This window comes from Artemia franciscana, chromosome 14 (genome assembly GCF_032884065.1).
Source record: "Artemia franciscana chromosome 14, ASM3288406v1, whole genome shotgun sequence".
NCBI classification, from domain to species: Eukaryota; Metazoa; Arthropoda; class Branchiopoda; order Anostraca; family Artemiidae; genus Artemia; species Artemia franciscana.
The window spans coordinates 17953438-17969524 of record NC_088876.1 but is presented as its reverse complement, the minus strand read 5'-3'; the positions used below and the strand labels follow the sequence as shown (position 1 = coordinate 17969524).

At 38.0% G+C, this 16087-nt stretch overlaps 1 protein-coding gene across 1 annotated transcript in view; it reads right to left on the bottom strand.

Annotated features, from left to right (window-relative positions):
• LOC136035416 (uncharacterized) overlaps nucleotides 1-16087 on the bottom strand; it is a gene marked incomplete at its 3' end in the record, with an annotated part of 248773 nt that overhangs the window by 160664 nt on the left and 72022 nt on the right. The window contains 1 exon segment of the mRNA XM_065717209.1: nucleotides 10550-10648. Coding sequence (XP_065573281.1) covers nucleotides 10550-10648 — 99 coding nt within the window.

Here is a 16087-nt window from a genome sequence, read left to right as displayed (position 1 = left end):
AACGTTCGTTAAAAATTAAAAGTTCCAGTTGCCTCTAAAGTAACCGAAAAATTGGAGGGTAACTAGGCCTCTTTCCCCACCCCTTATTTCTCAAAATCGTCTGATCAAATCTAAGAGATAGTTATTTAGCCAAAAAAGAATTAATATGCAAATTTCATTTTAATAATTTATGTGCGGAGAGCCAAAATCAAGCAGGCATTAATTCAAAAACGTTCACTGGAAAAAATACCAGTTTTTTTTAACTGAAAGTAAGGAGCGACATTAAAACTTAAAACGAACAGAAATTCGAAATAGGTTGTCCCTTCCACAATCCCTCGCTCTTTACACTAAAGTTTGACTCTTTGCCACAATTCTACTTTTTAAAACAATTAAAAACTTTAGCGTAAAGAGCGAGGCGTTGAGGAGGGGACAACCCATTTCATATACGGACTAATTTCTTTTCGTTTTAAGTTTTAATGTCGCTCCTTATTTTCGGTTAAAAAAAACTAGTTTTTTTATTTAATGAAATAAAAAGAAAGAAAGAAAAATCTCCATGCTTGCATTTGATAGCGCCTAATCATGGTGTTCTAGGTTATTTAAATATGTGTGAATTTACTTTATTGTTAAAGTATAGAAATAATAGTTGGAAAAAGAAAAAAATAGAAAAAATAATTAGAAATAAAGAAATAATCACGAAGACCACACTGCCTTTCCATAATAAAACTACAGAAGAGAGAATAATGAGGACTTCCTTCCCAAGACAGTGAACCAACAAAACCTAATTGAATATTTGGGCCCTATATCTAAGAGCCGTCTTCAGCAAAGAAAATAATAAACAATAAAACACTTACAATAAAAGTTTTCGGTTAAAAATCCATTATTTTTTTAAAACGTCCTTGGTATCATTACTTCTTAACGAAAAGTTCAGCCAAGACTGTGTGATAAAAGCTAATATTTTACAAGCTAAAAAGGTTCATTCATTGAACTAACCGTATTTATTAAAAACTGGAATAATTTCTTATTGCGATATTTGCCTTCTCTGCAGCTAATCTTGTAGTCCTTTTGGGATTTGACTTGTTTTTATTCGTTCCTATTTTTGTTTTATTTTGAATTAGATTATTTTCTATAATTAATTTTGTGTACATATGGTTGAGTGTGTATTCACCAAAGTCTCTATTTAGGAATGTATAATCATTTAAGTTTCGTTTGATTTCGATTGCCTCGCGGACAGTTTGTTTGATTCCTAGGTCATCGCTAATTAGAATTTTTTCGTCAAATAGAACATAATGGTTAAGATTTTCAAAAATTTGATTGCTTAAAGCTGAATCGAAAGATATGGAGTTATTTCTAGATTTTAATGCTTTTTCAATACTTTCTTTGTTTCATGGACGATGTAATTTCAGTTTGGAATTATGGCGAAAGTGAACTTAAAGGTTTTCTAGAACATTTAAATACTTGCGATAGAAACCTGCAGTTTACTCTAGAGACCGAAACAGATGGAAAATACCTTTTTTAGATGTATTGATAATACGCAGTGTGAATAAACTTGATTTTACGGTTTACAGAAATCCTACGCATAATAATAGATACCTTCACTCCAAATCTAACCATCCTCCACAGGTTAAAAGAGATGTGGTAATATCTCTTGTGGATAGAGTACTTAATATCTGTTCAGAGCCGTATATTAAAAAAGAATTAAATTTTATTACAGACATACTTTTTGGCAACGGGTACCCAATTTCTCTCATAAATGCTGTTATTGCTCAAAGATTACAGATGCTTTCTTCTAAAGCCTTAAATCCCACACCAGAAAAAAAAATACTCAAAACTGAAAAAAAAACTTTGTTCAAAAAACAATTTACGTGTTGTATTCACAAGTAGTTTAAGTATAATGAATCTTCTCAATTCTGGTAAGGATAAAACCCCAGTTACTCGTCTAAGAGGAATGTATCAAATACTATGTAGTCGTGGAAATTATTACATTGGTCGAACCCACCAAAATTTAGGAACAAGATTACAGCAACACAAAGAAAGTATTGAAAAAGCATTGAAATCTAGAAATAACTCCATATCTTTAGATTCAGCTTTAAGCAATCATATTTTTTGGAAAATCCAAACCATTATGTTCTATTTGACGAAACAATTCTAATTAGCAATGACCTAGGAATCAAACAAACTGTCCGCGAGGCAATCGAAATCAAACGAAACTTAAATAATAATACATCCCTAATAGTAGGGGAAAGATACGGAAAAAAATGGTCGAACCAGGAAAAAATTGGTACAGAAATTATTTTTGCACCACTGTGTTCAGAAAAGAGAGCTCTACAACATATCAAAAATCTAAATCTCCATCCCGTTGCGAAATTCCCTTTTTTTCACGTTTTTTGCGCCTATTTTTTAGATATTTCCAGAATCCGAGAATGAGGAACCGTGAAAAGAAAAGTAGTTTATTGATGGTTTCCCTTTTAAGAAACGATTATTTTTGTGCTCTTTTATTAGACAGAAACATCACGTTTAATCATTTAATTCTTTTTTATGTTTTGTTTTTGTTTTTGTATGAAGTAAAAAAAAAAAAAAAAAAAAAAAAAATCAAGCGACACACGATCACGGGGTATTTTTCGAAGAGGAGCACGAATTTTTCGGTTCAGAATGAGGGTTTTCGTTGTAACATTCACCGACAGCTCACTTATTCCCAGTTCTCTTTTTTAGATGGCTGAGACCGCAGTTTTATGTCCCCTTTGTGAACGTTCAATAGACACCTCAGAATCGTCGGTACTGGCAGAAAAAGGAGCTACGGCGATCAATGAAGCTAGCAAAACGAGAGGTACCAGTATCTCTGTCGAGGCAGGGAACCAAGTCCATGTTGCTTGCAGAAAGACTTTCACAAACAAAATATACCTGTCGAAAATTGAGAATGAGAGACGACGAACCTTGCAAGAAAAGACGGAAGCAGAAAAAGTGGTACTCCGATCACGGACTCCAAGTTTCAACTTCCAAGAGTGTTGCTTTTTCTGCACTACAAGGATAAATCTCCACACTACCCACAGAAAAGGACACGAGTGGTACAAGGTTCGGACTAAAGACTTTGAAGAGAGTATAAAGGCAGTGTGCAAAAGCCGTGATGATGATTGGTCAAATAACGTTTTCCGCCGAATATGTACAGTGTCAGACCTGCACGCAGTTGACGCCATTTATCACGCAGCCTGTTCTTCTATGTTTCGATTAAATAAGAGCCTACCAGCCAGATTTGCGACGCAAAAACTTTTTGGAATACTCGAAGATACTGAGCCAGATAAAAAACGTCCAAAAAGGGGGAGGCCAGGTCACGATGAAAGATATCAGGCGTTTGTGAAGCTGGCTACTTTTTTCGAAGAAAATGACGAAGAACAGTATACAGTCAGTGAACTTGTTGTTAAAATGGGAGAGCTTTTGAATGGGACAGACCTTGAACCGTACTGTAACAAGTAGTTGAAGAGCAAGCTTCTGGAATATTTCAGTGACCAGCTAGTATTTGCAACTATTGACGGTAAGGCTGACGTGGTGACATTAAAAGAAAAAGCATCAGCGATACTCCAGAATTTTTATTACTTGGACAAAACCGATAACGAAGAGAGTGAGAAAATCAAGCTTATTAGAGCAGCAGCAAAGATTATCAAAAGTGATATCAAAGGACTGCCAGCACAGAAGGAATCGTATATGACTGCAAAGCAGATTTCTTCTGGAGAACAGCTGGAAGGCTCTCTACCTGATAGCCTAATGGTGTTCTTAGATGAAATATTTGTTGGAACCGATATTTCCTTCAAAGTGCTTGCCATTGGCAATTCCATCGTTCAAGCAGCTCGCCCGCGTGCCCTCATTTGTCCACTGCAACTAGGCTTAGCAGTGCAACTGGATCACCATTTCAAGTCCAGATTTCTTATTGACACTTTACACAGCCATGGATTCTGCTCCTCCTATGCTGAAGTCCAGAAATTTAAACGCTGCGCATCAGTCCATGATGAATCTAGCCTTGCAGGAGTTACCTCCGCACCTGCTGTGTAGCATGTAGCTGATAATGCAGATCACGATGTTTGCACGATGGACGGAAGAAACACTTTCCATGGGATGGCTCTGCTAGCAACAGTCACGCCTCCTCTCATTAACAGCCGATCACCCATTCCGAGAGTTGAAGTTTCATTAGATGAAGTAGCCCAAAAAGGAAAAATTCCCATCTACCCTTACCGCTTAAGTGAGACAGTGCTTTCAAAGGTGCAATATGAGAAGATCCCTGGCAAAAATGTCAACGACCCGTATGCCTCACTCGATCAGCTCTGGTTAGCTATCGGGTTCCTGAATGTCCCAAGGCCGAGCTGGAATGGATTCATGCAGTCAGTTTTCTCTAACCAAATACATCATGAAACGGGAAACCTTCGCAGCAAGGCAAGCGTCTTGTTTTTGCCCATGATTGACCTCCCGTCTAGCAACGAATCCTGCCTTTACTCAACCTTGCGCTTTGTAGCTTCGCAAGGCAGAACCTACGGATTCACACCCGTTCTCACATTTGACCAGCCGCTCTGGTGGAAGTCTATGAAGATCCTCAAGTCCGACACGACGAATGAGCTGAGTAGTATTGTTCTCAAGTTAGGTGGTTTTCATTTGATGATGAGTTTCGTCGGATGCATAGGACACCTCATGGAAGTTTCTGGTCTGAAAGAGGTTCTGGAATTGGTATACGCGACTGGTGCAGTGCCGCACATTCTTTCTGGAAAAGCGATTTCTAGAGCTGTTCGAGCTCACATTCTCGTGAGCTCGGCCATATATGCTCATCTCCTCGAAGAAGAGCAAGCGACGTTGACGTCTCTAGACATGTCTACTGTCTTCGCTAACGTACTGGATGGATACCTCCCACCCGAAGATCTCAGTCATGATCCCCAGCTCAAGCAACTTGAAAACTTTCTCAAGCAGAGACGCCAAGACCTGCTGACTCAGAGAACTGCGAAGCTCTGGTTTCAGTATCTTGACATGGTTGGGATACTGCTTAAGTTCATACGTGCCGAGAGACTAGGCCTGTGGGATTTGTACCTACAATCTGCAGTAGAGATGCTTCCGTTTCTAGCAGCATCTGGACATAACCTCTATGTCAAGTCGGTCTGGATATACCAGCAAGAGATGGCTAAGCTTCAAACTAGTCACCCACCAATCTTCGAAGCATTTGAACTGGGAGGTCACACCATTAGAAGATCAGAGCGACGCTGGGCTGGGCTCTCGGCAGATCTTGTCATCGAACAGGAGTATATGAGAAGTCTGAAAACATCGGGCGGTCTTACAACTGGAGGTGGGATGACAGAACAGCAGAGAGCCATTTCAGTTCTGTCAAGACCAGCATGCCTGGAGATCAACCTCTTGATGCAAAATTTGACAAAAATTGGTTACTCAACAAGTGAGCAGCACCGCGACATGAGTTCCAGTAGAAAGGAGCGTGACTTCGACGATACCCAGAAGCTCGTCGGATACTTCAGAGAATCTTCTCCGTTCAGAGGTGACAATCAGCTTAGAAACATTGCCAACGGCATAACTTCTTCCCAAGATGTTAATGTTGACGAGGCCGATGTGGCTGGAAAGTTGATTCTAAGTAAGATGACGGGAAAAACCTTGAAGGAGCAAGTCTTCAAGAAAAAAGACCAAGTGACCCTAATGAATGCCAAAAAGGCGGGGTCCTCTGTGGTAGCGCACATAGATCCGGCGCTCCTTTTCCAGCGGTTTATAATAGTAGCCCAACGAACTGACCTCCGAGAAGAATACTTCAAGTACGAACTTTGTACGATTCCTCCTTCTCTTTTCGAAAGTGATGGCCTTATGAGAAAAGCAAATAAGCCAGAGCTTGCAAAAGCGATCTTTCTGGCTTGCGGGATTGAGACTCAGTCACCCTCAAGACCTGCTTCTGCGTGTAACATCGTCTTGGATGGTGGTTCTCTTCTACATCGAGTTCCATGGAAGGTAGGGTCAACCTTCAAGGTCATCTTTGCTTCATACGTCCATTACGTACAAGCAAGGTACCCTAGTGCGATCGTTGTGTTTGACGGATATGAAGGTGGTCCAGCAATCAAAGATGCTACCCATTTACGTCGAGCAAGGATGGTTGGCCGCCAAGTCTTTTTCACCGAAGAGATGACCCTCTTCATGAAGAAAGAAGAGTTTCTTTCATGTAAGACAAACAAAGGACGTTTCCTGAAGCTGCTCGGCAACCATTTGGAAGCCGTTGGTTTCCGAATTTTCCACTCGGAAGGAGACGCCGACGTTCTGATTGTAGAAAAAGCCGTAGAAGCTGCTAGTCTTACAGACACAATCGTGGTTGCTGATGATACTGACATCTTGGTTCTTCTGATCAGTCGATCAGATTCGCGTTCCGGGCGTTTATATTTCTCACCTGAAGCTAAGTTTGGCGGTACTAGTTCAGCTTGGGATATTAGTGAGATGAAGCAGAAGCTAGGAACAGATGTCAGCAATCTGATACCGTTCTGTCATGCCGTGCTGGGTTGTGACACAACCTCTCACCTTTACGGAATAGGAAAGGGCAAAGCCGTTCAGCTGCTACTTTCCAACAAGAGTTTCAGGGACAGCGCTGCTATATTTGGCGACAAGCTCGCATTGCTTGACGATATTGTGGCAGCAGGAGAGCGAGCATTGTTGATACTGTACGGTTGCCCTGATGTTTCGAACCTGGACACTGCCAGAAAGCTAATCTTTCACAGAAAAGTGAGCACTGCCACCACTTTCGTGCCTCCACAAGAACTGCAACCGACTCAGGCAGCAGCGAAGTACCACTCGCTACGTGTCTACTGCCAAGTTCAAATCTGGCTCGGGAACCCAGTAGACCCTTTACGCCTGGGATGGAAACTGCAGGATAACGAAGTTTTTGCGCCAATAAAAACAGATCTCCCTGCCGCTCCGTCTCAGCTGCTGAAAATTATCAAATGCTCGTGTCGTATTGACGGCTGTGATAGTGAAAAGTGTACCTGTAAGAAAAACAGACTTGAATGTACTATAGCCTGTCGTACCTGTAAGGGAAGCTCGTGCAACAATTCGAAGTTTCAAGAAGAAGAACTTAGTGAAGAAGAATAACAGTTAACTGTGATGATGAAAAATCTAGTTCCTATATTTTGATGATGTGCAATTTTTATATATTTGAAAAATAAGATAAAAGCTTTTCTCTGAACACATTAAGTTAGAACCTACCTCGTCTTATGGTGTTTGGCGCTGAGGTGTTTCGTCATTCCTGTTTATTGTTGTTTAGTCTTTTTTTTTCTAAGCCTTTCGTTTACATAGCCAAATAGACTACAACGCTGGTAAGAGTTTTTTTCCCCAAAGACACAGTTTTTTTCCCCATTTTTTTTTTTTTTGCTGATAAATATTTTTCTTTTGGTCAGGTAACGAAATGAGTATCAGAAATGAATTCAGAGCCAAAAGCTGATCTAAAAAGATGTGTAAAACATTATAGTTTACGTTTTTAATTTTTTTTCCCGGTTTTTGAGAAAATAAATAAAAAAACATTAAAAAAAAACAATTTCGCATCGAGCTAGAGATTTAGATTTTTGATATGTTGTTAAGCATTTTTTTCCGGTCCGGATGGTGAAGAAACCATTTCTGTACCAATTTTTTCCTGGTCAAAACTTATTTTTCTCCTACTATAAATAGAGACTTGGGTGAATACACACTCAGCCCTATGTGCACAAAATTAATTATAGAAAATAATCTAATTCAAAATAAAACAAAAATAGGAACGAATAAAAACAAGCCCAATCCCAAAAGAACTACAAAATTAGCTGCAGAGAAGGCAAATATCGCAATAAGAAATTATTCCAATTTTTAATAAATACAGTTAGTTCAATGAATGAACCTTTTTAGCTTGTAGAATGTTAGCTTTTATCACACAGTCTTGGCTGAACTTTTCGTTAAGACGTAATGATGCCAAGGATATTTTTTAAAAAATGGATTTTTAACCCAAAACTTTTATTGTAAGTGTTTTATGGTTTATTATTTTCTTTGCCGAAGACGGCCCTTAGATATAGGGCCCAAATATTCAATTAGGTTTTGTTGGTTCACTGTTTTGGGAAAAAAGTCCTCATTATTCTCTCTTCTGTAATTGTATTAGAAGTTAGTATTCAGTCATCTCCTCTCTTTTTTACAATATAATTCAAATGAGAACACCAACGTTTGAGTTTTTTGGTGGATGTTGAAAAATTTAGAGTTTTCCTAATTCTTGGTGCCTTAAATCTCTCCCGTGCTTTTGGTTTTTTCTATTTTTCTAAAAGTTCGGTCAAAGGCTACAGAAAATTTTCTGAAATTGATTGTTTTTGGTAACTTTTGACACACTCTTATCGACAGCTAAGGAAACATTAAGGACGGCTAAGCTGCTTTTTAAGTGTGCTGGGCAAGGTGCACTTGCGTCCCCAGTGCTATTTTATACACGAACTCATACCTTCCCACTGAGACAACTTTTAAACCAACTTGTGTGTTTAGACAAATTAACCCGTCACTGTTAACATTTTTAGATGGAGTTTAATTTAATTTGCAGATTTTCTGATTACTCAGTTTTTTGTGAATCTAGAGAGATAATCTTATAAGTTTGATCTTAGTTTGAACACTGAAAAAACATTCACATTTCTGTTTATTACCGGTACAGCACATGGGCTTACTTTTCACAAAATTCATGTCAAGTTTGATCAAAGTCTTACCTATTTTGCGACGTCGATTGGAAGAAGAATACGTGAAATTGTAAACCTGGGTATCGAGCATGCTGAAAGAAGTCTTTCATACCCATCTATTGATTTAAGTTAATTTATTTTATTAAAAAAATAGAACTTAACAAAATGCATGCATATACATAATACGTGAAAAAAAAATTGCCTCTTCATTGAAAAGACATGTACTGTTGATGTTGTAGAGCCTAAATCATCACAGTTAAAGAGGGATTGGTCGAACAAGGTTTTTAATAATCTAGTTGTTATACATTTACTTGTTCTTTCCCTATCTGGTGTTATATCTGTAACCACAATAAGCTAGGTGGTTGTTCCATCTTCTTTTAATCTGTGATGTATCTTTTGTATTTACCACCATGGTAAACCTAAACACTTATAATCCTCAAGATTTACACTGGCAGAGATTTTCCTGACTAAACCAAATACAGAAACTTCAAAAAAAAAATCCGAGTGATCCAAGGGTTCAGTTATTACAATGAGTGTCATTTAGCTTATCTCAATCTATTAATCAATTAATGAATTTTGTTTTATAACCCATCAAAATACAAGGCATGGCGATGAAGCGTAAAAAAAAGAAAGAAAATGAAAAAAAAGCACATAAAAAAACAGGAGCAAATACGTACAAACTAAAACTCGAATAAACCCATTATGTTGGAAAAGTAAGCCACTCCAAGGTTATTAAACCTCTTTAAATGAATCATAAAATAAATACAATATTAAAATTATAGTAAACCAGCAAAAAAAATAAGCAAAATAGCACAAAAACGAAAAATAATTTCAAGGGTGGTTCGACGGATAATCTGTAAGCTTGAAAAAAAGCTTATCTGCAGCATCAAGTGGATTCAGCAAGCTATATCTCGCCCTCAGTCTACCATTCCTAGTTCAAGGAGGAATCCGAATAAAGGAACTTTAAATATTTAAAATATACCCTCCTGATTTCTATTTTATCTGATTGGTTAAAAGGACCCAGAAAGGAACCAGGTACAGAACATGAGGAAGAGAAACAACATTACATACTTTCACAAGGCAATGTTTCCAGTGCATCCAACTGCACCAGCATACACATTACGGATCTTAAGTTCGGTTCGGGCAATAAGTAATTTGTGAGTTGACGTGAGAGATGTACCAATAGGCAAAGCAAGGGGCACAAGTCCTTGCAGTGGTACAATATCAGAATCACCAAGATTAACTCTATCAGTCGTTTCAGAACAGTTAAAATTGAAAAATTGCCGCACTTAAAGAAAGACGAATCTCATTATGATTCTGAGTAATCTCCCTAAAACTTGTTTCCAAACTAAACACAGCCCTACTTAGGTTAAGAACGTCATCCGGCGTAGCATAAAGCAGACACACGAACACCGTTCAATATGCAGCAATGCGATAAATTGTGTCATAAATCAGGATAAATTCAAATGAATCTTAGGACTTATTTTCTCTTATCCTGTTTTACTTCAACACAAAAGTAAGAGCCATCTGTTGATATTTTAGGTTAGAAAAAAATTGATTCATGGATTGATATTTTGTTTTCAGTAGAGGTTATGTGACACTCTAGTCTTTAATTGATTAGAGGGAACAGTATTTCTATTCTTTTATTGTATCTTCCGTTCACTTTGCATCTTACTCGACTGTTCGTTTTAATTTTTTGTTCGTTTTAGTTCCCATTTACTGGATCATAGCAAAAAGTTTTGTTATTATGCTTGACGGATTATGACACTGAAAACAGAGAATGGAGCCGCTCAATAACTAACTACTCTGTTCTGATGCTGAAAGTTTTGGTTGTGTGAAAATCATTTGGATACACTAAAAAAAAAAATAACAATAAAAAAATTTACCTGTGGAGTTGCATTTGCGGCCAGTCTAGCGCAAGACGGACAAACCAAGGCTTTACAATCGCAACAGGGCTGCCCAGGTGGTCCATTTCTACCAGTAACCTAGAATGAATAGACTCTTCAGTAATTTTTCCTGTCACATACCATGCGTGTTTAAAGTATTTGCACAGCTGCCTCCTTAAGGCCAACCTAGTAAAGAACGAACCCTAGCCCATGGTAACTAAAATATAAAATTTTGCTTTGAAAGAAAGAATTCAAGTAAGAAAAATCGCCATTTGAAGCTGATTCATGAATGACAACTGCTATTTAGATTAATATTACTGTTAAAAATCGTCCCAAAGACTACTACTACTAAAAGCACGCCACAACACCAAGCTACTTGAGGCCAACACAGCTAAGCAAGCCCCTACTCTATCCTAATATATTCAAAGCCTTGCTCTTTACAGGGGAAATTCCAATTTCCCCTAAAGTTGTTCCTTGCGACATCCTCCCACCCCAACAGCGGATGACTCACTTTCTGTCCAGCCCTATACGGTTGGCCGATAGGGACAATCTTCGGCAATATGTCATCTTTCATGCTCAGAACATGCCCTAGCCATTCAAATTTCTCGCATTATATCCCTAAAAAAATGACATAGAACAAAACTTTTTGGTCAGTCATCCAGGTACCCAAAACAATCCGTAGGCAATTTCTCTTAGGAAAATCTTGCAAATCTTCGTCCATTTTACTAAGCGCCCATGCTTAAGAAATATATTGACCATTGTCATCACAGTAGCTTCCAATATTCTAATATTGGTTCAAAGACACCTTTCTTCTAAACTTTTTTCAATTGTGATAAAACAAAAACACCCTGAGCCTTGGCTACTCTACTCAAAATTTTATCTAGGATGCTTAAATCATCAGCATAAGCCCAAGTAAATATTTCTTACCTATTTGTGTCCAATAAAATCATCCATATAAAGGAGGATTGAACACAACCCAGCTTAACTCCTGATATAATACAAAACGATTTTCCTCTATATTTTTTCTTGCAACTCTATTCAGACTTAACACATTCTCAAAATGTTCTGCTCATCTCTCTTTAACAATTTCCTTATCACTAATTGTGGCCCCGTTCCTATCTTTAAGGGGACAAGTCTGGATTGTCTACGCCCTTTTAATTTATTAGCATACTAGTGCGGGATTTTACTATTATGCCGTCTAGATGCATCTTCTAGATCCTCAGTAATTTTATTCATGGTCACCGTTTCACCTTCCCTTAGTCCATATTTTAAGGTTTTCTCCACGTCCTTTACATTTTTCTTATTTTTTATATGATTTATCACGGAGATAGTTCTTGTACAAGTCACTTCTCCTCTCTAATAAACATAAAGCTTTTTCGCTAATATTCTTAGCTGCCTTCCTAACTTTCTTCCCTAAGACTCCATCAGAAACTTCGAGATTTATTTTCAAAAATTAATTCCAACCTTATTATACATTGACAAATGTTAAAATCTCCAGTTATGTTACTGTTTCTCTCAATTTTCTCATCTTGGAGTCTACCAACATCATAACCTCCCGGGAGGTAGTTACCTTTCCGAAATTTCCGCCTTAAATCAAACAGTTCGTGGTAACGAACTGTAGTAAGGAGCGACCCGGCTCAATAGTAACCAAAACTCTAAAAATGGAATTTTGATACCAATAGCTACATCAAAAGAATCGCATTTTAATGCTGATTTTAAATATATAAGTTTCATCAAGTTTAGTCTTACCCATCAAAAGTTACGAGCCTGAGAAAATTTGCGTTATTTTAGAAAATAGGGAGAAACACCCCCTAAAAGTCATAGAAACTCACACCATCAGATTCAGCGTATAAGAGAACCCTACTGTAGAAGTTTCAAGCTCCTATCTACAAAAATGTGGAATTTTGTATTTTTTGCCAGAAGGCAGATAACGGATGCGTGTTCATTTGTTTCGTTTTTTCCCAGGGGTGATCGTATCGACCCAGTTGTCCTAGAATGTTGCGAGAGGGCTCATTCTATCGGAAATGAAAACTTCTAGTGCCCTTTTTAAGTGACCAAAAATTTTTAATTGGTTGTGACCAAACAATTAAGTGACCCAACACCTAGGTGGTGGGGGCGCTTCGCGACGTTACGCGCCATATTAGTTACGCGCCATTGTAGTTGTGTCCCTGTGTACCACCTATGAATATAGATAGATTTATATATGTGTTTTGAACTACATAAAACTTGCGAATATACAACATTCTTGGCTTTCCCATTGTCTGTGCATATACAAAGCCTTATGTACTTATAATGACGTCATATGCAAGCGCTCTTTTTAAAAACAAACAAACATGCATATACACAACTCGTTTTTATATAGATAGATAGATAGATAGATACAATACAAATTAACTGCGTAAAACTTGCGAATATACAACATTCTTCACTGTCCAATTGTCGCTGCATATAAATACATTGTCAGGTTTACCGACCCTCGAACATGGAACGTACAATTGTCCATGGGAAAAACAATCAGTATTAAGATCTATACCACATTTTTCTAATGATTGACTTTGAGCTTTGTTGATGGTGATTTCAAATGCTAATCGAATTGGGAATTGCAATCTTTTAAATTGAAAAGGTAGATCCGTTGGAATCATGGGAATGCGAGGAATAAGAGCAGCCTCACCCTCAAAAGGCCCTGTCAAGATTGTGGCCTCTATTACGTTTTCCATTGTTTTTTTACGGCGAGTCGCGTGCCATTGCAAAGGTTTGGTGGGTTGATATTTCTTAACAGTATTATTGGTACACCTATTTTTAGTTGTAGCACGTGTGGTGGAAATCCTGAAAGATCCACGGAATTTAAAAATTCAGATGGATAATTAACCGCCTCATTTGGTTCCAAAACTGTGTCGGCTGACTTGTAAAGGACTGCCTGGTCTCGAATCTTGGTTAAAACAATATTGTTGATTTCGTGGACTGATATTGAGTCTACTGGGAGCTTTCCGTTTCCAATTGCCAGCAATTGATCTGAAAATGTTTGACCAGAGTCATCGTTTTGCAATCGGACACGCATATTTGTAGTTAATTTTAATGATTTTATGTGTGCCCATAAATTAGAATTTTTCAGGCAAGCATTCATTTCGTCTGCAGGGGTTGATCTAGGTAATATAGGTAATGTTTGCCTGAAATCTCCCGCAATGCCAGAATCAGTTTTATCACAAACGTTTTACCAGTGTACCTCCTGGCGCATACAAAAAGAAAATTTCTCCAACGTTGTTATCGACACAATGCATTATCGTATCATAAATGTCTTTTTGTCCGACGTTAACTTGGATATGTTATTTTGTACATACGACAATAGATCACTCGTACTGTAACTTTGTTCACGATCCACTTCTACACATGTCGAAACAGCAGCGGTACGATTAGGTGAAGGCATTCCCAAATCCCGAAGAGGTTTGTTTGCCATACGTACGCACAAATCTTCTATAATAACTAAAGTGTAGTTATAAATTTCTGACGTAAAATCAAAAGTCATATCTGACGTCTCTAACCGTTTTCGATGGAATACATCTTCGGACATTTTCGATTTATATTTTCCCCATAACTCTGTAGGAGCTGAAGGAGTGCAAGTTGTTAGAATATTCCGGACAATGTACGAATTTGACTTGGAGTTGACGTTTCGCACGCGTCATTGATGCAGTTATCCCGTGTTGGTCATTCTCCAATAAATTCAGAGCTTGGCATGCACTACGGTAAGTGTCATGTATAGTACCGTTTACAGTTCTCAAATGCTCAAAGGACGTCGGACCGGGTACATTCACCAAAAGCAGGCGTAGAAAGAAGCATTCATGTTGATCGGGGTGACAATGTTGATTCCACGTGTAATACGAAGGCACTTCAGTATACAGCAGTTTTTTTGCAAAAGAATCATTTTTGCATAGCGAAAAGAAAGCAGTTAACTTTGTATCCGGTGGATTCAGGGCTCTTTGTTGCACGTTGGATTCCGAAAAATAAACACGTTGACCATTCTGTAAATGTACCGCTAAGTGAACAACAGCTGGACTACGTTCATGTATCGGAAATGAAAGAATTCACCAAACAGCTTCATTACTGCTTATGTATCTTCCAGCCTGATATTGTACGATTTCGTCGATATCTTTGATTTCGGACTGCAAGCCAAAAACTGCCATGTCACTGCCTTTGTTGACGTATTTACATATGTATTTGATTGCCTTTACGGAGTTACAGTATTCAACGTTTATGTGTGCATTAAATGTTTTTGATAATAATGGGGAATATGGAACAACCCACTGGTTATCTACTTCGATGGTGGTACCGTTACGCTTCTTTATTATTGCTGTTTTACCGCCATCTTCAGTAGATCTTCTTCTACATTGTGGGTAACCATCATTGCCAGTAATTGTGTTGGGTACTAAAAGCCGAGGATATTGCTTTGTGCACCTTCCTTTGGCCATGCATGGTGAATTTTCGTTCAGTGCACCGCAAGGTCCATGTGTCATATTTTTTAAAACAATATCATATAACCCCTTATCGACATTTTCATCAGGTATTTCAGCGGAAATCACATCATCAATTTCGTTAGAAGTAATTTTATAATGAAGCCAGATTAGTATAAGTGCGTGTGGCAATCCTCGTTTTTGCCATTCCACTGAGTACATCCAGCATCGCAATGACCCAGATTGCTCTTGTGATTCCTCGGCACGCTTTCTTTTGGTGATTTCTCTTTGAGACGCAAGCCTAATTTCACGCTGTTGTTGTGATTCCTCGGCACGCTTTCTTTTCTTACTTTCTCTATCAGCCACAAGCCTGTTTTCTTGCTGTTTTTGTGATTCCTCGGCAAGCCTTCTTTTTTCACTTTCTCTTTTAGCAGCAAGTCTGGTTTCGCGTTGCTCTGGTAGTTCCTCGGCACGCTTTCTGTTCTTACTTTTTCTATCAGCCGCAAGCCTGTTTTCTTGCTGTACTTGTGATTCCTCGGCACGCTTTCTTTTCTTACTTTCTCTATCAGCAGCAAGTTTTTTGGCATAGACTCTTTGAGCAGCTTCCTCGGCTGTTGCCATTGTAGGTTCTTCAGTCATTTTACAATTAAACATTTTTCTGTGAACGAAAGTCTTAAATACCTTTAATGACGTCATCGTCATAACAAACATGACGACAACTAACTTCATGACGACATGACATTATGACATGACGTCACTCGACAGACACACAGACAACTTATTTTTATATATATACTAGCTGTTGGGGTGGCCATTGTAGTTGTGTCCCTATGTCCCACCTGTGAATATAGATAGATATATACACATATATATATATATATATATATATATATATATATATATATATATATATATATATATATATATATATATATATATGTTTTTAACTACGTAAAACGTGCGAACATACAACATTCTTCGCTGTCCCATTGTCTGTGCATATAAATAGATTGTCAGGTTTACTGACTCTTGAACATGCAACATATAATTGTCCATGGGAAAAACAATCCGTATTCAGATCTATACCTCATTA